Source organism: Perca flavescens, chromosome 7, assembly GCF_004354835.1.
Source record: "Perca flavescens isolate YP-PL-M2 chromosome 7, PFLA_1.0, whole genome shotgun sequence".
Taxonomy (NCBI): Eukaryota; Metazoa; Chordata; class Actinopteri; order Perciformes; family Percidae; genus Perca; species Perca flavescens.
In genome coordinates, this window is record NC_041337.1 from 20,054,459 (window position 1) to 20,076,254 (window position 21,796).

Genomic DNA, 21,796 nt, shown 5'->3' on the forward strand with positions numbered 1-21,796 from the left:
ACAACCAAATGCGGAAGAAGAAACGTAAAAAAAGAAACTACAAAATACATAAATACACTTAAAATAAATCAATTTAAAATATATATATACATATATAAATATTTTGGTAAAAATATTTTATATATATATATATATATATATATATATATATATATATATATATATATATATATATATATATATATACACACACACACAATAATCACAGTGTAAAAAACAAACTTGTATACTAGCCTAACACATAGACATTAGAAGTCGTTGTATCATGAGCCTGTTATAGTAACATTGGTGCTTTTTCATCAGGGATTAGGAGGAATTTATGTTGCTTAATTAATGTTCAGCATAGAGTGCTGTGAGTGAACACTGCCATTACCTCAACAGAAATTCATTATTTATGTGCAAGCAATTAAATACCCTCTCCTGTATCATCCTCTTGAAACTGTAGACTGATTTATTCAGAAAAGGAGAAGGAGGTTCTCTCAGGTTACTGTCACAGGGAGAAATCTTGATTGCAGCCTGCTGATTGACATGAGAGCTAAATTAAAACCCAAACAAATAAGCAAACTAAAGCTGTGTTGTGAAATAAACTATCAGGGCAGTCGTTTTTAGTGAAAGAAAGAATACATTTGCTTAATAAGAACAAATTGAAGGTAGGTGGTGCACTAGTTCTCTTTTGTAAAATTAATTTTACTAAAGCAATTTCTGCTGCAGAGATCTAAGAGCCTGAATCAAATAAACACAATCAATGCAAAAACAGCCATTTATTAATTTCTTATCCAAGGAGAAATGAAACAAATCAATCATTGCACTATTTCTAACTCTGCCACTTCTTAAAGGAAAATGCAACCGTTTTTAGTTGACCTACCATTTTAAGGACAGAGAGGGATAAGCAAAAGTGAGGATCTTTTTTGTAGCCTTTGAAGGCAGCATTTATTTTTTGGCTGAGACAGAAAAGTGAGCATATCAACACCAGGTGTAAAGCTCATCTAAAAGTAAAATACACCTTGACTTTTCAGCAAATGTGATGTCCAATCAATTTGACCTCTAGTATAATGATTAAACTCCTTCCTTAGTGCCAAAGGCTCTGTAAAGAGTGGTTTTCTTTAGCAGTAGTTTCATTGTGGACAAAAATAGTCATTATTACATACATTCATATGATAATTGTTTTGAACGACTTATTTTGCGGGTTACAAGCCTCTATGTGCGAAATACAACCAGATAGGGTCAAATACTGTTGTGTAAAGTTGTGAATATTGGTCCATGAAGTATGTGGACCTTGGAACTGCATAATCTCAAGGCAATACTTGTGAGCAGAAGAAGAATTCCTGCATACAGTTAATCCTGAAGCCGTCAGGAAACCAGTTTACGTTCACACATTGTAACGCAACCTAAAATATACATCTCGTAGGCTTTTGCTTATTTAGGTTGTAATGAAATCAATCAAAATCACAGTCCAGTAAAAGGCGCAGTAGACATACAGTAATTCTCTTCAAATGATCAATTTGACACGAGAAATCAGGAATGGACACACAACTCCGAGGAATACTAAAAAAAAAAAAAAAAAACATGCCTTGCAGCAACCAGTTTGGCAAGAAAGCATTGTCATACAACATCATAAAAACCTCACAGTGAAAAGATACAGTATGCCCCTTTTATAGATAAAGATCAGCATTCAGCTATGTGTGCTCATACCCATACACACACACACACACACACACACACACACACACACACACACACACACACACACACACACACACACACACACACACACACACACACACACACACACACACACAAACGTTACATAACAGTTTCAGAATCTCTCTTCAGTACTGGGATACTAATGCAACTGTTCTTCCTTCATTTCATACTTCTTGTTTTGTCTTGAACCAAAAATACATTGCAGGGAGGAACGAGTAATCAATCGTACATTTCAGTGAACCACAAACAGCCTTGTATCCAGACTGTGGCTAATCACAGGCTAGAAGAAACAAAGAAAACCCTGATAAGAAACACAGACGTCCGAGCCAAGGTTATTGTGAGTGTTGTCTATCTGCGTACGTGTGTGTGTGTGTGTGTGTGTGTGTGTGTGTGTGTGTGTGTGTCTGTTCTCCTTCATGAATAAGTCGACAACAAAAAAAGTGTTCGTCCCTATCAACGACAGTGACGTTACCGTGGCCTTTGCTGACAAAAGATTAATAAATTACTTGAGCTTACTGTACTTTTGAACAGAATCATTAGTGTGTGTTTCATATCAAACATTTGTTCTTTGGTCATTTTCATCCTTCATGTTGTCCTTGCATATTTTCTTTTAAGTAACATAGTTTAGTTAACAGTATACTTTATTCTTTTTTGTACAAGGTCATCACAGAAATCCATCCGCACGAAAATAAATAACGACTCCAGATGAAATACTTGTACTATTGCTCATAAACACAAGCGTAGCCACTTTCGTCCTAAGGCAAATGGGCTTTGTGATCACTCGAGCAGCTTGGGAAAAAGCCTTCAAACATGAACGCCCTACATGTTTGCATCTGAGTACGTGACAACATACAAGACAGGCCGAGCTTGTCTCTGTTGGCTGTCTTCTGTCCCCAGTGTGTTCGCACTGTGCTTCGGTGCTCATCGCCGAGCTGACCACTCTGTCTCTCTGCAGTCTCTGTCTTGTCAGTGCAGTGGGAGTCAAGCTGTGGTCGGCCTGCCTGTCGTTAACTGCCCTGGGGACCGCTGGTGAGGAAGTAAGTGGTCATCTCCCCCTTTCCCTTCACCTTGACAACACCTCGACAGTCCAGCTGGTATCCGTTGTTGACCAGCACGTGGTATAAGTCTGTGGTCACCTAAGAGAGGACACGGACATTTGACACCCAGGATGTGAGACACTCAAACCTTCCCAAGAGAAACACTGTCGGCAGTCCCAGTTTCACTCCCTAAAGTGACTGTGATAAGGAATATTAGATATACTGTAGATAGATAGATATTGTATGTACATTTTTGTTTTTATTTCACACTTGCTTTGGCAATTTAAACATCTGTTTCCCATGCCAATAAAGCCCATTTACATCGAATAGATAGATAGATAGACTTAAGAAAGAATCAATTAAACATGAAAATAATCAAGAGTCTAGTTGACGATGGCTGTAGAAGGGATTTTAATTTGCAGTAACTCATACTGTTCAACAGATGGCAGCATTGTTCTGACTGTAATCTTTGTAGCAGCCAATTTATGTATTTGATTTGGGGCAGGAAATTCTCACCTCATCTCTTAGCCAGGATGATGTTCTTCACACATTTCAAAATGAGTGTTAACATGAACTATATATCCATGAATGAGATGATAAATATGACCTAACTGACACTGCTCCTTTGACAAACATGCAATGGCTGTTCACTTCTCTTTAAGACTTTAAGGATTTAGTAATGCAGGGAATTCCAATTTACCTTTTTTGCCCTTCTCCAGAAGGACATTAGAGCACCATTTCTGCTAGAGATCAGCATGTTGGGCTGACAAGGATTCTTGCTCAAGGGAATTTCTGCAGAGCAGATGTCTAAACTTAAATCCTTAAGCTGAAGGACTTTGCATGGATTGCATCTGCTATGATACTTAGAGTATAGGCAGATGACTTGGTCCCTTTCAGATGCAACAAACAATATAACTTTCAAATGTACATGCCTTGGAGTGCTAAACATCTCTCGGTTAAAGGAAGTATGTCTGCAGTGTGGCCATTTTTTGATTTTGGTATGAATAAACACACTTTAATGTTGGAATGACTAATGACAACAGCATAATGACTAATTCTATCAGTAACTGGATTAGTATTCTGTCCTGGCCGAATTACTTAACACTAACTAAAACTGCAAAATGCTTAAGTCGTAGAAGAGCTTGGGTGCAGTACCTGGATGCAGTCTGGTACTCCTGTGCTGTCCATCCGGCTGGCCACATTGACTGTGTTCCCCCAGATATCATACTGGGGTTTCCTGGCTCCAATCACCCCTGCTACCACTGGCCCCATGTTCAACCCTGAGAACAAATCGCCTGGCTTTGTCAGTCATACTACTTACATAATATTAACTAAATTATAATGTTGTTTCTAAGGAAGTAGATAACTGTAGTTCTCCTTGGACTGGGAAAAGGATGCCAAAGAAGATTTATCAGGTGTCAAGTGCAATCTCTACTACCTTGCAGGCTTACCTATCTTCATCTGGAAGTTGTTGAAGGAGTGCTCGTTGATGTATTTCATCTGCTCCCTCAGCCTCATGGCGTAGTCAGCAAGAGCCAGGATGTGTGAACGGCCCTCTTTGTCGTAGGTGGAGTCGTTGAGGCCAGAGGCTGCCATGTAGGTGGAGCCGATGGTCTTGATTTTCTCCAGCTGACGGAACTTCTCCTCACTGATGATCTAGAGATTGTTAAAGTGGCAGAACAACACAGACAACCAGGAAAAGGTGATTGTAAGCAGCATAAAACAAATATATATTTGCCACACCTTGCAGATCTTATCTAATAAATGTTTTCTACACTAATTTAATTTGCATTCATCTCTCATATTTTCCCTCTCTTCTCACCTCGTCAAAATCTGCGATGATCTCGTTGAGCAGCCTGAGACACTCCACCCCTTCGTTGTTAGCCTCCAGCTCCACGTAAAACTCAGAAAAGTTGCTGATGGAGGCAAACATGACAGCGACGCACTCACATGACTGGTAGTACAACTCGTCATTCCGACGCTCCCGTGCAAGAAAGTGGGCGGCTACGTCCTTAGGCAGGATGTTGTGGAGCAGGCGCCGGTTGTACGCCTGCAGCTCCTCCATCTCCTCTTTCTCTTCTGTGGCCTGAGGAGGGCGGAGAGATGTAGTTGCTTAGTCTCAATATGTGACAATATGTGGATTCCTGAAGTAGTCACAGGTGTTGATAGAGGCCTTTTTTATGGAAGCTATTGGACATGTCATAGTAGGAAAAGCACTGGTGTAAACCATAAAATTAATGATGGTTAAATTCCATTTAGCTGCTTCAGTTTCAGGGTCCTGGTATTGTGCATGCTGGGGCTCACTGTCACACTGTCATGACTTAGTGCAGGGGTCACCAACGTGGTGCCCGCGGGCACCAGGTAGCCCCCAAGGACCACATGAGTAGCCCTCAGGCCTGTTCTAAAAATGAAAATTGAATATTGATATCATCAGTTACCCACCTTGTTAAGTCATTGTTGATAATTATTGTGAGAAATCATTAACATGATCAGTGTCTTCACATAAATGAGTATCATTAATCATTAATAATCATATATAACTAAAGGCAAACTGAGCAAATTTGTTATTTCAGAAGAGTGTATCAAACTGGTAGCCCTTCGTATGACTCAGTACCCATGAAGTAGCTCTCAGTTTAGAAAAGGTTGGTGACCCCTGACTTAGTGGGACACTTGAATAGTACAGAGCCACTTGAATAGTACAGAGCCATTGTTAATGTTATTACTAACCCTGTGCTTTTCCTTCTATGACAAAATGTCAAAATGTCTGCTGTGAAAAGGCCTTTTGGTGAGTTTAAAGTGCTCATATTATACTTTTTGGCTTTTCCCCCTTTCCTTTATTTTGTTATATATCTTTTTTGTGCACGTTACAGGTTTACAAAGTGAAAAATCCCAAAGTCCACCCCATCTCCAACAGAAAACACTGTTCACAAACTGCTCCAAACAGCTCTATTGTAGTCCAGCCTTTACTTTGTAACACACGTTATAATGCTCGCCTAGCTGCTAGCGTGGCACGCCCTCATACTCGGCTTCTGACTGGCTAGTAGTCCTTACCTAGCTACAGCGCATGTGTGACTCCCAACAAAGATGGAACAGAAGCGCGATGTCTCACTATGTAGCTAAAAGAGAGAGCTCAACACACAGGTTGAAAAGAGGAGCTACAGCAATGTGTAGTACAACAAAAATATGGTGTTTTTTGAAAATTAAACCATGTAAACCTATTCTTATAGAACTTCTAAATACAATTATGAACCTGAAAATGAGCATAATATGAGCACTTTAAATAATTGTATCTTCAGTTTTATTACTGTTATTCACAGGATACTGTTTCATTTACCTGCAGCTTCCAGAGGAAGTCAAGGCGTGCGGTGGACTCAACCTGCTGGCCGTGCAAGTAGAGAGCCAGAACAAACACCGTCAGGATTACAGGGGTCATGACCTTTAAGGATACCTTGGTCACGCTCTCCAGGCTGAGGGGGAAAAGAAGAGTTGACAAGAGTCATGAATTAGTATCTTGCATGGGGGCATGGGAATGTGTGCAACCTGACACATACTAAAACATACAACAAGTGAAAGCTACTCACCACTGTTCTGCAGTTTCATTGAAACCAGGCCTGTAAAAGAGAAAGTCATGTCTACTATGCATATAAATCACTGAAATGATGCAGTACAAAATAAAGAGAAAACAACTTACTGTTGTAGAGAATCATTAATAGGTGATAATTGCCTGAGGAAAGAAATTAGAACATATTCAAAAAATAGGAATAGAGCCCAACTGGTAAAGGAGAAAGTAGGTCTTTTACAATCTGAACCTTATTGTGTTAAAGTAGGCCATGTCCAACCTAAACCACAGTATTGTGACACAGGAGCTGAACTATTCAGGTTGAAAATTGGAAAAGTGTGAGTGTACTGAATGTGCTTGTGTTTGTGCGTGTGTGTGTGTGTGCGTGCGTGCATATGTGCGTGCATATGTGCATGCGTGTGTGTTCCTAGCAGGGGACTCACATGGCGTTGGCAATGACCAGCAGGTCTGCGTTGTCAAACAGGGCCACCTGAGGCCACTCAACCAGCAGGAGGAAAGTGAGCTGGATGAGCAGCATCAGAGCCAGCTTCCCTATGCTGCTGATGTGGAGGAACACAGAGCAGGCCAGCAGGGTCAGCAGTACACTGTAGCTGAAATACTGCAGCAGAGAGGAGACAGCGAGGGAAGAGGAGGAGGAGGAAGGTTAGGTGAATATTCTAACATACTTTTCATGCACACAGAAAAATGCACACAGGCATTTGTATGAACACACAGACAATATACACACATGCTAAAATGTTATGGGACTGACCTCTGGAAAATGGCAGGGCATGGCCTGGCTGGAACACAGAGTCAAACCGTCCTCTGCTGTCTTGGTCAGGTTGTGCAGCAGGCAGAGAGTCACTGATGTGTTCAGCTCGTTGGCCACACACTCCTGCAGTTTCTCTCTGCTGCAGGTAAACTGGCAAGAAAGGACGTCTGTCATTTAACCGGCAGCCAATAAAGGTGAAACAGCAAGAGACACAAACACAAATGTAATGCTGAAAACAGAAAGCCAACAGTATATCCTAGAAATATTTGTAATTTCTGGTCATTTTAAAAGTTTTGACACACAATTTTAAATGCCTTCAGTTTTGCTTGAAAATAATGTCTGCACCATACTGTAGGTACTGATATAATATAATTCTAAAAATGTATAATGTATCAAAATACAATAAAAGTCAAACAAAGAGTCCAACAAATGAGCAGACTAATTAATGCTCAGTGCAGAAATAGAGAAAGCAGCTACTGAACTAAACAAGCAAGCTACTGAATAAGTCCTTATGAAATTGGCTAGCTTGATGTTAGAGCTTGACACTGAGCAACCAATCACAGGCTGAAACAACCCTGCAGACATCCAATCTTAAAAGTGGAGCAAAAAGCTACAGCTGCAAAGCCACAACCAAGCCTTATGTTGTTACTTAAACTATTTACAATGCAAACCAGGTATAGTACTTCATCCTTGCTAAACTGTGTCACAACATAACTTCTGTGGGTGATTTTATGTACCATTGCTTAAAAAGCACATTTGATGTTGATGATGTATGAAGTTTAGGTATTGATAAACCTTCCATAACTTCTAACACTTTTCTTGGCCATGGCATTTGTCATTTTGCATAAATAATGGTGCTAGCAATAAGCATGTTTTAATCCATGCATACACAAATGCAATGCTATATAGATCTACATGTTGGTCCACATGATAAAACATGATTTAAAAAACTCTGACCAGCAACATCTGAGATGAATTGATTAATGGAAGGACAGACAAATGGAACTGAGGCAGATATGTGAGGCCCTTCCCTGATTTCATTGTGGGGGACAACTTGAAACATCGGTCCCAAACTGTTACATGATACAGAAAATGACAAAATGAAGAGCTGTCGTCCCTACCATGTTAGCAAAGGAGGAAATGAAGAGGAGGAGGATGGTGAAGACGCCCACCAGTGTGCTGTTTGCACGGGACTGGACTATTTTCTTGGTTACAGTCTGCAAGACAGCTGGGAAGAGCTTGAATACAGACAGCAAGGAGAAAATCAGATAGGATAGAGTTAATACCATTAGTGAGGCTGGCTGAAGACATATGGTAATGATTCTTAGCTAAAGATATCTGCGAGAGAAATCATATGAGTGGAGAAGGCCTTTGTTTCTCACTTTGATGCAGGAGTATATGGAACAGATGAAGAGGATGTTGATAAGGATGATGAAGATGCTGATGTAAAGACCGAGCATAAGTGTTGTTCTGCGGAAGAGAAGAAAACTCATTAGGATGTATAACTCTCATTAACTCCTCATAAACTAATCAAGGCCACATTTCCTATCCACAATTAGGTATAAAGTATAACATGGAAACTGGGAAAGGCAACTTATTGGAGAGAGCTACTTACTTTGGAAAAATTATAATCTGAATGAAACAGATGCAACAGAAAACAAGGAGTGTGCAGGCCACATATCCCCCAAAACGATCATCGACCTTTTTAGAGTACTGAAAATAGAAAATCAATGTGAAATAAGTTTCGTCGTAGCTCAATTAAAGAAGAAAATAGTCAATTCAGTTTATTTACCAGGGAATTATGGTGAATTTCAAACCAACTCCAATCAAATTCCAACCTTTTTCTCAAGTTCGACGGTTTGAAAGGTGAGTAGGAACTTCTTGACGTGATCCTTCCTCAGCTGGTCGATGCTGCGTGCGTCGATGGCCCGTCCAAGAAACTCATCCACCTCATCCTCAGGGTTCAGCGCCTCCTGAGCGCAGCGGCTATGAGGTAGATGGAACAATAGGTCACTGTGTGGTGTGTGTTTGTAACTGTGTGTGAGTGTTATGAGGGAGTTGGCCTATGCTGTGACAGGCAGGATGACTCAGAGCTAATATGGTATTAGTGCTGGGTTGGATCTGACTGTATAAAACCAACAACGGGCTCAAAAGTTAGACTGCTACAGTGACAGTCTGCCAGTCAACCGCTAATAACGAAAGCCGCCCCAATAACAAAAACTGGGGCCAAAACACTCACTTGTCTTTGCTGGATGCTTCATCGATGCCCTGAGAAAAACAAAAAACAGAGAGTTAAAATGAGACCAAAAATCAGATATAGTGCAGATAAGAGAAAGGGAGATTGTTGTCTAGCCACAGTACAACTGAAAAATAGACAGAGACCCAGACATCTGCACAGCTAATCCCTGAGAGCCAGACTGATGTTTTAATTAATGCTCAGAGGCTTCAAATTACACCCTCTTTGCCCCTAGGGCTCAAACCCTCTGAGAAGGAGAGGACAAAAGGAGGAGGATAAATGTAGGAAAGACAAGGAAAAGACTTGTAGAATAAAGAGAGGAAGGAAATGGGAGAGAGTGAGAAAGAAAAATATCTGCAGCTGCAGCCTGATCAGATTAGCTTCAGTAGTAGATGCACTGGGAATCCCTGGGAGCCCTGGAAAATTATTTTGTGGCCGTGAATATTGAATAGTTGTTGTATGTTGAGAAGAATGCTACATAAACCTAACAGGATCACCAAAGTTATTACAGTTCATCCTGTGGGGGACATGAATGTCTGTACCAAATTGTAGAAAGATACTGACATATCTCGAGCCACGCATGACAAAAAAATAAATAAAAATGAAGTTAGAATAAGGTATAGTAATAGAAAGTTGGAAAGAATTCTGGCCTTTGAGGACATAATTAGAAAGTCTATGTATAATGTGACTTTAGAGAGTGGAGATGATGACACAGGAAATCAGATATAGAAAAGCATCTAAATGCTCCCTGCATGTAGCTCACCATCTGCCTGAAAACTTTGGACTCCTTGGTTCTGGAGAAGGATCTGTCAGGCACCCAGCGTGGCATCAATCCCTCCACAGAATTTGCACGTGCTCGCTGCATCTTAGCCATCATGGCTTTTTCCTCTTTCTGGAAGTGAAAAAAACCCACCAGAGTAAATGCTTTGACAAACAAGGTCTTCTATGCCAGGTGACAAGCTATTATATTGTTTGTGTGAAATGTGGCACTAGTGTGAAGTTCTAAAGAGGTCAAGCAGGTAATCAAGGATGTGTGTGTGTGTGTGTGTGTGTGTGTGTGTGTGTGTGTGTGTGTGTGTGTGTGTGTGTGTGTGTGTGTGTGAACTAACCCTCTTCTGGCTGCAGCCCAGCACCAAGAAGGTTTCAATGTTGTTCTCCTTCACGTAAGCATTCCTCTCTCCTCCAAATCCTGGCTCCACCTCATAGTCCCCGTTCAGATACTGTAGTGTGGCTTTGGTGATGTGGATACGCACACACACACACACACACACACACACACACACACACACACACACACACACACACACACACACACACAAAATACAGTGTGTAAGAAACAAAATGGGAGAACACGTCAGTGCAGTAACAGGTGGAATAGGGGGGACTTACCCAGCCTTCCCCCCGGCCTCCATTTGGTTGGCGAGCGTCACGTCGTTGGACCAGACGTCAAACTGCCACTTGCGCAGGCCCAGCACCCCACAGTGAACCCGCCCGCTGTGGATGCCCACTCGCATGTTCACATTAACACCTGTCACCTCTCTCACCAGCCTGCAAATGCACATACACGCACACACTATTGTCAAAAATGTAGTGTCACCTTCAGGCTCACAGTGTCCCTTCTATACCCCGTGCAGCATAAACAAAGCAAGAAATCTTAACTTAGCCTTCACTGGAATATTACTATATGACTGTAAGGGTGCATGTTGTCGTTTTGAGTGTGTGGATCTTTGTGTTTCACTGCATTAGTGTGTTTGACTCACGAGATGGCCTCAATCATGTCTACTCCCATCTCCACACAGCAGTGGGCATGGTCAGCCCGGGGCTCAGGCAGTCCTGACACACAGTAGTAACAGTCCCCTAGGATTTTAATACGGAGGCAGTGGTTCTCCTGTACAGCAAGGAGACATACATGCACACACACACACACACACACACACACACACACACACACATACACACCAACAATATATTCAACTACAGCCAATACACAGCATGCTCATGTCAAATATAGAGCTGTTTATGCATAATTTAGATGACATATCAGTCTCAGCATAGTCTAATTGATGTTTAACACAATGCTTAAGTAACCCCCCCCCCTTCCCCCCTTAACAAGTACATCATGTTGGCTTTGTCAGGGCTACACTCAGCAACAGTGGCTCAAAGTTCTGCTGAGAAAATGGCAGGAGCAGGTTGTCAGTGCTTACCCAGGCCAGCTTGTCAAAGCGAGCGAACAGTTCGTTCAGCGTCATGACCAGCTCCTGGGCCGTGCACTGAGACGCCAGGCTGGTGAAGCCTTCAATGTCTGCAAACAGTATGCTGCAGGAGAGGCGATTTTGGTAGGTATTAAGGGAGAGGGTGAGGGTCACCAAAACCGATAGAGAGGAAAAGAAAGACAAAGGAGAAAGAGAATGAGATCAATCAATACAGTATAGAGTTAGTTAGCATGGTCTAGTGCCTCCCTCACTGTCCAGCTGCCATGTGAGTAGGGGAGAGAGAGAGAGGCAGACATTTGTTCAGCTCTGGCTCTCATCATCTAGGCAAATGTAGGTCACCTCCTTCAGCCCATCCCTATGAGAACACCACCCCTTGTCCCCCTGTCTGCATGCCTTTCATTGCTAACTTTTGATAGTAATGAAAGGCGAGGATAAACAACACCACTGACATTCTGAATTTGAGTTAAAGTCGACAGATGGCGCTGTTGGTCCCATGAGGTCATCCACTCAGGGAGAACTGGCCCTTATTTACAGCAGTCCAGAGCTTGTCTGCATCTCCCACCCTGACCAAGGCTGTGAGCCATAATGCAATCATAGTAAGTTCATACAAATTACAAACAAACATATTTGCTCACATACCCCTAGTATTATCTAGCCATGCAGCGGATGTAGTTTTTGGCATGCAGTTTTTGTTTTATTTATCCAAGTTTTGAGATTTGTTTCTGCTGTCACAGTGAACAGTTTATACTGGAACTACTTTCTAGTCCCAAAAAACTTACAGCATGATCTGTGGATGCTGAGTGACTGTTAAATTGTTTTGTAGAGAAAGATGTAGAATTTTATTGCAGCTGTAAAAAAAAAAATAATTATGTGATTCACCTTCATTGTGTTGGGTGGCAACAAAAGACAAAAGAGACTCTGGGCAAATACAACCAAAACTTCCTGCATGGCCAAATATTACTAGGAGTAAAGTGAAAATATGAAAATAATTAAAATAAAAACAGGCCAACGAAGGTCGACGGTACGGGACACACCGCACAAACTGGGCGACGGTCGGTCGCTGTCGGCCCAGCTAAGACCGACGGCCTAATTTTTTGACCATGTAAATTACCGGTATAGTCACACCCATAATAAACATGTTTACGTAACTTATAGATAATATTGATGAGCATTTCGAGGGTATATGGACTGACCATAATATATATCAAATACAGGCATTAGTGATGCAAACAACATGATCGGAAAACATTAATAACTCAGTTGTTGTCTGGTGTTAGAGCTTTAACAAAATTACCTGTGCATAATTTTACAACAAATACAGCAGATTTTAAACTTGGATAATGGAGTGTTCCTGTAAATTTACACTTTAGTAGAGCATCGGTGTTACAACAGATTATTCCAATAAGTGCATCACCTGCACCTATTTGGGTCACCTCTAACAGGAGGTTTCATTGTCCCCTACCACCATCCCCACCACAACCTCAACAGCACCGACTTGTTTCAACGGTAGGCTAATGGATGGACAGTTTCAACCACCTGTTTAGTACTGAGCTATTCCCACTCGGGGGTGAAATCCAGTAGTGAGGGCCGAGACAGTGTTCCAGCAAACTTGAGGTCTGCCTCCTATAATTTGTTACGGAAAGCACAGCAGTGTGCCTAAGTCAATATCGTTACCGCAGCCGGTGCTGTCAGTGTCAATAAACAACATGCATAATACATGCTGTCAGGGAAATAGCTGTTGGAGTGACTCTGTAACTGACACATCAGTCAGCAGAGGGAGGTCAAAGCCACTGGTGCTAGCTGTGATAGCAAAGTAGATAAGCTTTCCAACATCTTCCTGAGTGGGTATTAGCAGTTGTGTGAAAGCATGTATGTGTGTATCTATCTGTATTTACCTAACATTGTCGTGTTTTTGAATGTAGATCTTGTGGAACATCATATTTTCCTTCTTGGCATTGATATCCGCCTTCATCTCCATGGCAACGTGTCTTGGCAGCACTGACAGAAGTAGGCGCTCCTGAGAGAGAGAGAGAGAGAGAGAGAGAGAGAGAGAGAGAAATACTCATTTTAATTTGATTATTACCATTGGTATATTGTTATTATTGTTACTTTGGTTTTGATATGATTATTTATATTGTTGTTAATTTTGTATTTGTATTAATTTTGCATGATGCTTTGGCAATATTGTTTTTTTACATTCATGCCAATAATTGAATTGAATTGAATTGAGAGAGAGAGAGAGAGAGAGAGATAGAGAGAGAGAAATTAAAGAAAGAAAGACACAGAAGGAGCCCATTCATTTTCATTGGTTTCTCCTGTTAAGAATGCTCAATGAGTCACCCTGCCTCGTTGGCATCTGCGTGGGAACGTGTTAGTCAAATAGAGAGGAGTGGAGATACGTGTTATACTTCAGAGCATATTGCTGACATAAAAAAAGAGACAAAAATAATTAGACTGGAAAATGGAGAAACCGCTTGTTGCTCTTTTGCATTTGTACACGTGTTTAGATTTCCTCTAGGACGTGGGCACGACTGCCTCCCTCAATTATTTGCTTGAACATGCATGCGTCTGTGTATCTATGAACTTGTGCATAATATGTGTACCTGCTGCTGGTTTTCCCTCTGCAAGTACAGTCTGGCCTGGATGTATCCTCTGGTTTCCTGGAAGGCTTGTCGCTGGGAAACCTCAGCAGGGTAGTGGGTACAGATCCCGATCATGTTAGTGCACAGGAAGATCAGCACGTTGGCACTGATCTGGAAAACATACACAAAAATGACAGAAAGAGTGAAATGCATGCACATGTCACATCACAGTAATACAGTGAACTCTGCCTGACCTGGGTGAGTCAATAAACAAAATCAATAACACTGTGTCGTAGGATTTACTGCAAGGAGAAAAATTCCTCAAATGTCTGAGGGGCTATTAGATGTGATCTCGTTAAAGTTGATGAGCGTGGCCTCGTGGTTGCTCCGTAAGAGGACATTCTCTTCACGTCGCGCTCTGAATGGTAGAAGCCCAGAGGTTTCATTGTGATGCATGACTGGGGACATGTGACGTGTCATATTTGACAACAACTTTAGATAGTAGTGAGAAACAGAAGCAGCCATTAATGTCACTTTCTTGTGTGTACCTAGTGCAGTGAAATATGCAGGTTGAACAATAAGGCACTAAGAATGCAGAGGAACAAACTGTAAAACAGCATTATCTGTGGCTTGAGTAAATGAAGTTTAGATATAGTGTACAGTCAGCTTCGTGGGGTCATCGACCTTAAAAACATTCCTCTGCTGCAGCCGCTTTCTGTGTGTGTTTTTGAATGTGTGTTGTGAGTCTGTGTAAGTCTGTTAGTGATTTATCTTCTCACTAGTCCACAGCCAAGACTGAACATCAGAAACAGAGCCTTGAGTTCTGGACTTCCCCTCTGTTCAGAGTAACCCACGTGCATGTGCACACACGCACGTGCACACACTCGTCCTTTCCATGCTCAGAAACACACTCCAGCCTGGGAAAGTCACTTGACCCATGACCAGAGCACAGAGTGTTTCCTCTGAAGATGATATCATCAATAATGAGAAAAAGAAATGCAGGCAAAGCACACACATGAAGGCTGAATTTCAATCAATCTTACTAACAACATGAAGATTAAACTGGAGGACATGAAAAATCTCATCACCAGTACCATCATTTCTGAGCCATGGCTGGTATGTCGCCAAACCAGTGTGTTTGCGTGTCTGTTTTTTAAGTTATGTTTATGAGAAAGACCACGGAGTAGAGATGGAGAACTATATATAGATAATTATCAATGTACATGCATACACTGCATATTTTCATGAATGTTTCCTTGTCTAGGCCTGGGTACCCAACTTTGATACTTTTAGGCACTGACCTTTATAGTATACATGTGTGTGTGTGTATATATACTATATATAATTACCTCTATAGTATCATTCAATACCAAATTTAAATACCTAAGGAGTAAATCTCATCTGCGTCAGTGAGCCAATAATCAGAAGCTGAAAAGAAAAAGATGTGTATCGCAATGTTGTAATTTGTTTTTGTTAAAATGGAATATAAAAAATTGGTATCGAAAAAAGTAACGTTCAGGACCCGGTATCAAATTGATAGCATCGGTACCGGTATCGGTATTGAAAGTTTTTTAACAATACCCAGCCTAATCCTTAAGATAAGCATTAAACTATTAACTTAGCATCCACACATTGGTTAAAACAAAAGTAGACTAAAACAAACGTATTAAGTGATGGCAGGCTTTGTGCAATGTTCTTGAGATGAGTTTGCACTGTATATACAAGAACTCACCCTTTGTTGTCACAACAACACAGAGACACTCTAACAATCTGTGCTTGAAATGCAACACCATTACTACAGGTCAGTGACAGACAAATGCCACAGTTTATTTGAAGGGAGAGTCGTTGGTAGCTTCCTATTCCATCTGAAAACAAATGGCCAGACTAGATTAGAAGCACAGTAGTAAGCACAAATAAGCACACTGATGGTTCGCAGGTGCAGAAGGAAACATACTTCTGATGTATTGGGTAAATACCAACCCCTAATGTAGCTGATGCAGGCAGAGAGCAAGAACATTATTCAAGAACTAGCAACAGAGCATCCAAAATGTATCCTCATGTGTTATTTCTCAGGGATAGAGATGCAGCGAGGTTCCTTCAAACAGGTTTTCGGAAAGAACAAGAAGCACTTTTCTCCGAACTCCTTGATGCAGGATGACAGAGAATGGTTGATGCCAACTGTCAGTCAACTTTCAATGATTCAGATCAAAGCTGCCAAGAGGTGTAAGACACCTCATCATCAGGCTATTGAAGATTAGGTGTGAGGACCTACAAAGACTATCCACTCTTGTTCTTTACATGACTGGCTGAGCAATTGTTCTCCAAGTGCAAAATTTAATTTGTGCCGAACCGTCGCTCAATTAGCGATTAGCCTGTTGTGTTCATAAAGCATTGACAGGCCAGGGCTTTCTGATAAGCCCTGCATCGTAATGTTAAAGACCACCAATGGAGACCTGACACTCCAGTCTATAAGGGCCCTGATAAAACCCTAATGGTATTAATCCCAAACAGATGGCTCTTAACAGAGCAAGCCAGAAAACTAAGTTAGCTAAGGGGCCCGTCTGAGATACAGGGCCACCTGCAGTTCCCAGGACCATGCTTCTCAGAAATGCACTCGCCAATTCAGCTTCCCATGTGAACACGCTCAGATTTCAATCCAAGTAAAGACATTCCTATCAAATCGATTTTGATAGTTTGGCAACAAACATACAGTGTGCTTGAACGCAGCTTAGGAGGTCCCACATTTGGGATGTTCTGTATTTTTTGTTGAACAGGAAAACACACAGTAGTGCAGCGATAGCATGAATACACATTCATTTGCAAATGCGATGCAAATGCAAGAGCAGCATCTATTGAAACATCGCAAAAGACCCAAAATATCAGCAGGTACAGTACGTTCATGGTGAGCATATTAGAGCTGAACAACAACTGACTGACTACATGTTGAATGATAATATAACAGCCTGATAGCTCTGAATAGGTGAAACTAAAGTGTGGGGAAACATGATGAACAACACTTGAGTTAATGCGAAGTTATGCTTAGTCACTACACGGTCTGGAAATTAGAGGCAAAAACAGAGGCTTTTGAATAAATCTTGGGTGAGCTAGATTTATTTTTTTTGTGTGTGTGTGTGTGTGTGTGTGTGTGTGTGTGTGTGTGTGTGTCTGTTGTTGCTGCACTTATATCTCCTAGGCCGGAAATCCAGCACAGACCCACAGTCAGCCACTCTGACACTTTCCTCTCCAAACAGTAATGTGGTGTAAAGAGAGCAGTATACGTTTTTCTTCATTAGCACACTGCCACTCTCTTTATAACCACTGAGCTGGACTTTAGAGTATCTTCCCCTGATGTCTCCTGACTATTCTTCCTCCAGACTTTTGGCTCTCAAAGACGAGCCTTGCTCGACATTTACTTAAGCAGGAACCTCTTGGCGGTGAAGTTAAAAGAAGTCCAAACATTGGCTTATAAGGTGCGGCTCCTGGGCAAGGTGCTTTATGAAGTACGGCAGACGGATAACATGTTAATGAACGAATGAAGGAAGGGGATGGAAAAGATTTTGTCTTGGCAAACACACAGAAAATCCATTCTGTCTTTAATAATATCCCCTTGGACAATTCCCTCACGAGAAGGCATGCTGGAATGTGCACAAATTAGATTTTCACACCACATTCAGAGACAAAACTTATACTTCAACGGATGTGATCTATTGACCAAAAAGGGATATTGCAATGACATTCTGCAGCACTGGGGTAACAGTACAATTGTTTTTTTATTCTTAAGAAAGTTCAGCGTCTTATCTGTAAGCAGAGCTGAGGTGGCCACATGTTGATGAATTTGTCACTTATATTAACTCCTATGACAATACAGTGAGAGGAAATAAACTAAGAACTGATAACCACAAATACGACTTACTGTCAATGCCTTTATTGAATAAAGGCATTGTCCACCTAATCAACGTTTGGATTCATCCAGGAGTATTTGAAAAGGCCTGCCCTGCAGTGAAAGATAAGTTCTGATATCCCACCAACCCTGAGCTCCACTAAAGCTGAAGTTTAAACTTTAAAAGGCCAGAGTGCTACATCCCATAAGTCAACACACTGGCTCTGGGGACCCTGACTGCTGTTGACAGGGGGGCTACTCTCCAGTACATGACCTTTGATAGGCATCTGGAGCTTTTAAAATGTCTTATAGAGATGAAGCCCAGTCACACACTGCTGCCTGGAAAGATAACATGTGGTACCAGAGTGGTAAAAATAGACAATACTCTGAGACTTTGTTGCATATCTAATCAGGGGTTACTGTAATGTGTAATTACTGACATAAGAAAGAAGCCATTACTTATAAAAATAAATGTTGCTGAGGAGTAGGGGTGCCTGACTTTGCCATCTTGGGTCCCAGCCATCTGGAATCAGAGTTTTGTTTTCGTCATGGCTCGGGCTAAACCAAAATTGGTCTCAGGCGACCAGTGAGGCCTCGCAGTAATCTTTGTGAAACGCTGAAGCAAATTCCGTGAAGCTAAATAGAGCTGGATCCAGGCCGCACATCTGTCAGAGAAACAGACCCTGAATTAATACTTGCACATAAACGTTGTCCAAACATGAGGAAAGAAATCTCCCAGCGATCCTGGAATTACTGACTAAAACAAACTGCAACCACCAGCTAAAACTACCCACTCCACTAATTTGACCAACATTTTTTTCCTCAAATCAAAAGATTATGATGCTTATTTATCCTTCTAGTTTAATATCTTGGCCTTCAATTTACTCTTGACTGGCTAACGTTCTACAGTTGGCTGCCGCTGATTTTACCACTTTTCTTCTGACACTGTATCTGTCCCTGTAGAGCAGTACTCCAACCTTTTCTCTGAGAACTAATTTGACAAAATGAAAGTGACCGAGAGCTACTCATGTTTTATATTATTAGTAACATTTATTCACATAGCTGATCTCCACCCAACCCAGCTAAATAAGCTTCTTTTGTGTGAACATTTACAAAATGTTATCCAACACCTAACATTGTGTATCAAAACTTCTTCATCATTCTTAAACATCTTAAATTCAGCAATATGTTCATGTTTTTTTTCTGTAAGCATTCTCAAGCTCACACTATTAAATTTACATCATACTAATGTCATAGAAAACAAAAAAAGATGTATTACTTATTTACTTGTGCTTATTTTCTGTCTGACCCACATATCACATCACTTCCCTTCATCATTTGTAGTTCACATGCATTTAGTTAGTTAGTTAGTTATCAGTTAGTGAGATGACTGGCACTGCATGGAGTCAACAAAAGAGATGCATGCTGGAGTGTGGAGTCATTTGAATGTTCATCTGTTTTTTATGACATTCATGTCAGAAAAAAAGCTGCTTCACAAAGGTAAGTATTGACCCAAACAAAGCAGACATTTTCAGAGCTACTAGGTTCCAGCAATGCTGTGAATGCTGTTGAGATTTTAGCCAGACATAATTTTGGAGGTTTAAATTCTCCATCTCCATCTCCACAGGACTGGACAGGACACACAACCGTTCAACCATCTCATTTTCTCAGAGAAAACAAATGACAGCGAATAAAGTGGAACGACTTTTGGTTAAACAGTACACAGACATAAGTTTCTTTCTTGTTGCAGTTACACTGTCATTTCAGATCTTTGAACAAAGCCAATCCCTAAAACAAAGCAGCAGGGTCACATTAATTCACATTCTAGCCGTCTTATTACTTTTGTGTGGCTCACTTAACTTGAATGAATTATACCATGTAGCTTCCTGCTTTAGGACATTTATCATTTGTCCCTCTTCCCTCTTCCCTCTTTTTTTTTCCATCCCTGCTTTCGGTTAACTAGAGGGACAGCCACAAAATGATCTTACATTAAATGATTGTGCACTTTGCGTGACCTATTGCTGCTGCTTCAATCAATCCCCATTTTTACTTTAGGGCTGCAAATAATAACAATTATGTTCACTAATCAATTAATTGGTTGATATTGAAAAATATTTAAATTTGTGGAAAACGAGGAGTAGCATTAGTAACAGCACCAACAGGTGTCAACTGTACTCCATATTACCTCATTTGAATTACGTTTCAATGGGTAAAATGTATTAATTAACAAATTAGTATAAAATGCTCCATTGTATTAGACAAGTATTAGATACAAAGCTGTGCTAATGAGTACACCAGTGTCTGTTTGTCAGTGGTCTTAGCTGTTCAGTGGTCAGGGGTCAGAGTTTGGCTGGACTGACAGAGGGAGGGAGGGAGGGAGGGGGAGGAGTGGGCAGGGCTGGACATAACACTCTCCTCCCAGCTGTGTCCTCACTAACCCCTCACTTCCTGTCCACTCACACCCTCACAGGCACAGTTGCAATTACAGCACGGCGGCTGCAAGAACACAAGATTTGGTTAATTAGCCTAACAAACCAACCAGCCCTCCAGCCCCATTCACTCTGCTCTCACTGATTTGAACCGTGTGAGAAAGTCCAGACCTTGAACTGTGTGACTGTGAGCTAAACATCCAGGAATTCCTATTTCAGCTGCTGTTGCCTCCATCTCCTTTTAAGCACAATGCACACAACATGAACCCAGGGCCACCATTTCGCTTTGACAGAGACCAACGTAACAGGAATATTAGGAGCTAACTCCTAAAATAGGAAAATGTCTGCTGGTGACTACATGGTACTGTTTGTTGAGAACTAGAGCATGTTTATTTTTTCCTTGAGCCATTCTGTCTTTAAATACTGAGTAACAGAATTAAGCACGGGAGCATTAAGCAACATTAAATGAGATGGTATGTGTTGGCCAGATGCTGGAACTCCAATAAAAACATACACGACTTTAGTTTCACTGTGCAGTTATATAAGCATCTGCTAATATTTACTACACTGTTTTTACCACTGTCCTTCCCTGTTTAACTCTTCAACCATATACAATATTGACTTTTACTACAAAGCATACAGATCAATATGGGTACAAGAACAACAGGTTATAGTTTAAACAGCAGAAATGCAAGGGCAGTTTGGCAACTGCTTCAACTTAAATTTGGACTTCCATGAGCTGCTCGGTCAAGGATGAGCTAATACTGAACTCATGCATGTAACACATCCGCCTCCCGGGAACATCTTCAAGAAAAGTCACATATGTCATGTTTGTGAAGCCTGATACATCAGCAGCATTTCACGGGAATAAAAGCATAGGTGTTAAGTTTCAACACATAGTTTAAAAACTTCAAGCTGAAACTGCTACTGTATATGTCTTAGTGTTCAGGCCTTTTTATTTATTATATCCTGATCATCTCTGCTCAGCCCTTAAAGGTTATACATACCATTACAAAGAGGAAATGTGATTCAGGTGTATTGAATGGTGAAGGAAATGTAGAGTCTATCAGCTATGGCTCTTCTTTACAACATGAAGGTGCTCGTGACACTTTATCCTTAACAAAGGAAACAGTACCGTCTTTCTGCCACCATAAAAGGAAAGGGCTTTTATTTTTTCCATGTGAAGAGGGAGCGTGAAACAATATGCTTTTTGAGCTTTCTGCTCAATTCAGCGGGATAATCCTGTGAAGACTCAAGTAGAACTTCCTTTGGGTTAACCATGAGTGTGTGAAATTACATCATGGGACCAGGGTCTTAGTGCTGTATCTGACATCATACACTAGAATGTGAATAAGACGTGTTGTAAGACCCCAAGGCTCGGAGC

General features: G+C 41.1%; 1 protein-coding gene across 3 annotated transcripts in view; it reads right to left on the reverse strand.

The window, feature by feature from the left end:
• Nucleotides 1-741: 741 nt before the first annotated feature.
• The window catches only part of LOC114558853 (adenylate cyclase type 6), a 37,456-nt gene continuing 16,401 nt past the window's right edge, over nucleotides 742-21,796 (reverse strand). For all 3 annotated transcript variants that reach the window (XM_028583118.1, XM_028583119.1, XM_028583121.1), the window contains 21 exons: nucleotides 14,125-14,274; nucleotides 13,417-13,538; nucleotides 11,513-11,624; nucleotides 11,069-11,196; nucleotides 10,698-10,856; nucleotides 10,418-10,559; nucleotides 10,072-10,200; nucleotides 9,312-9,340; nucleotides 8,911-9,058; nucleotides 8,688-8,785; nucleotides 8,455-8,542; nucleotides 8,194-8,310; nucleotides 7,073-7,222; nucleotides 6,744-6,919; nucleotides 6,433-6,465; nucleotides 6,323-6,352; nucleotides 6,076-6,208; nucleotides 4,564-4,827; nucleotides 4,193-4,397; nucleotides 3,897-4,021; nucleotides 742-2,840 (listed from right to left, as the gene is read on the reverse strand). In XM_028583118.1, the coding sequence (XP_028438919.1) occupies nucleotides 2,712-2,840; nucleotides 3,897-4,021; nucleotides 4,193-4,397; nucleotides 4,564-4,827; nucleotides 6,076-6,208; nucleotides 6,323-6,352; nucleotides 6,433-6,465; nucleotides 6,744-6,919; nucleotides 7,073-7,222; nucleotides 8,194-8,310; nucleotides 8,455-8,542; nucleotides 8,688-8,785; nucleotides 8,911-9,058; nucleotides 9,312-9,340; nucleotides 10,072-10,200; nucleotides 10,418-10,559; nucleotides 10,698-10,856; nucleotides 11,069-11,196; nucleotides 11,513-11,624; nucleotides 13,417-13,538; nucleotides 14,125-14,274 (2,667 nt within the window). In that variant the 3' untranslated portion in view covers nucleotides 742-2,711. The remainder of the gene's footprint in view (nucleotides 2,841-3,896; nucleotides 4,022-4,192; nucleotides 4,398-4,563; nucleotides 4,828-6,075; nucleotides 6,209-6,322; nucleotides 6,353-6,432; nucleotides 6,466-6,743; nucleotides 6,920-7,072; nucleotides 7,223-8,193; nucleotides 8,311-8,454; nucleotides 8,543-8,687; nucleotides 8,786-8,910; nucleotides 9,059-9,311; nucleotides 9,341-10,071; nucleotides 10,201-10,417; nucleotides 10,560-10,697; nucleotides 10,857-11,068; nucleotides 11,197-11,512; nucleotides 11,625-13,416; nucleotides 13,539-14,124; nucleotides 14,275-21,796) is intronic.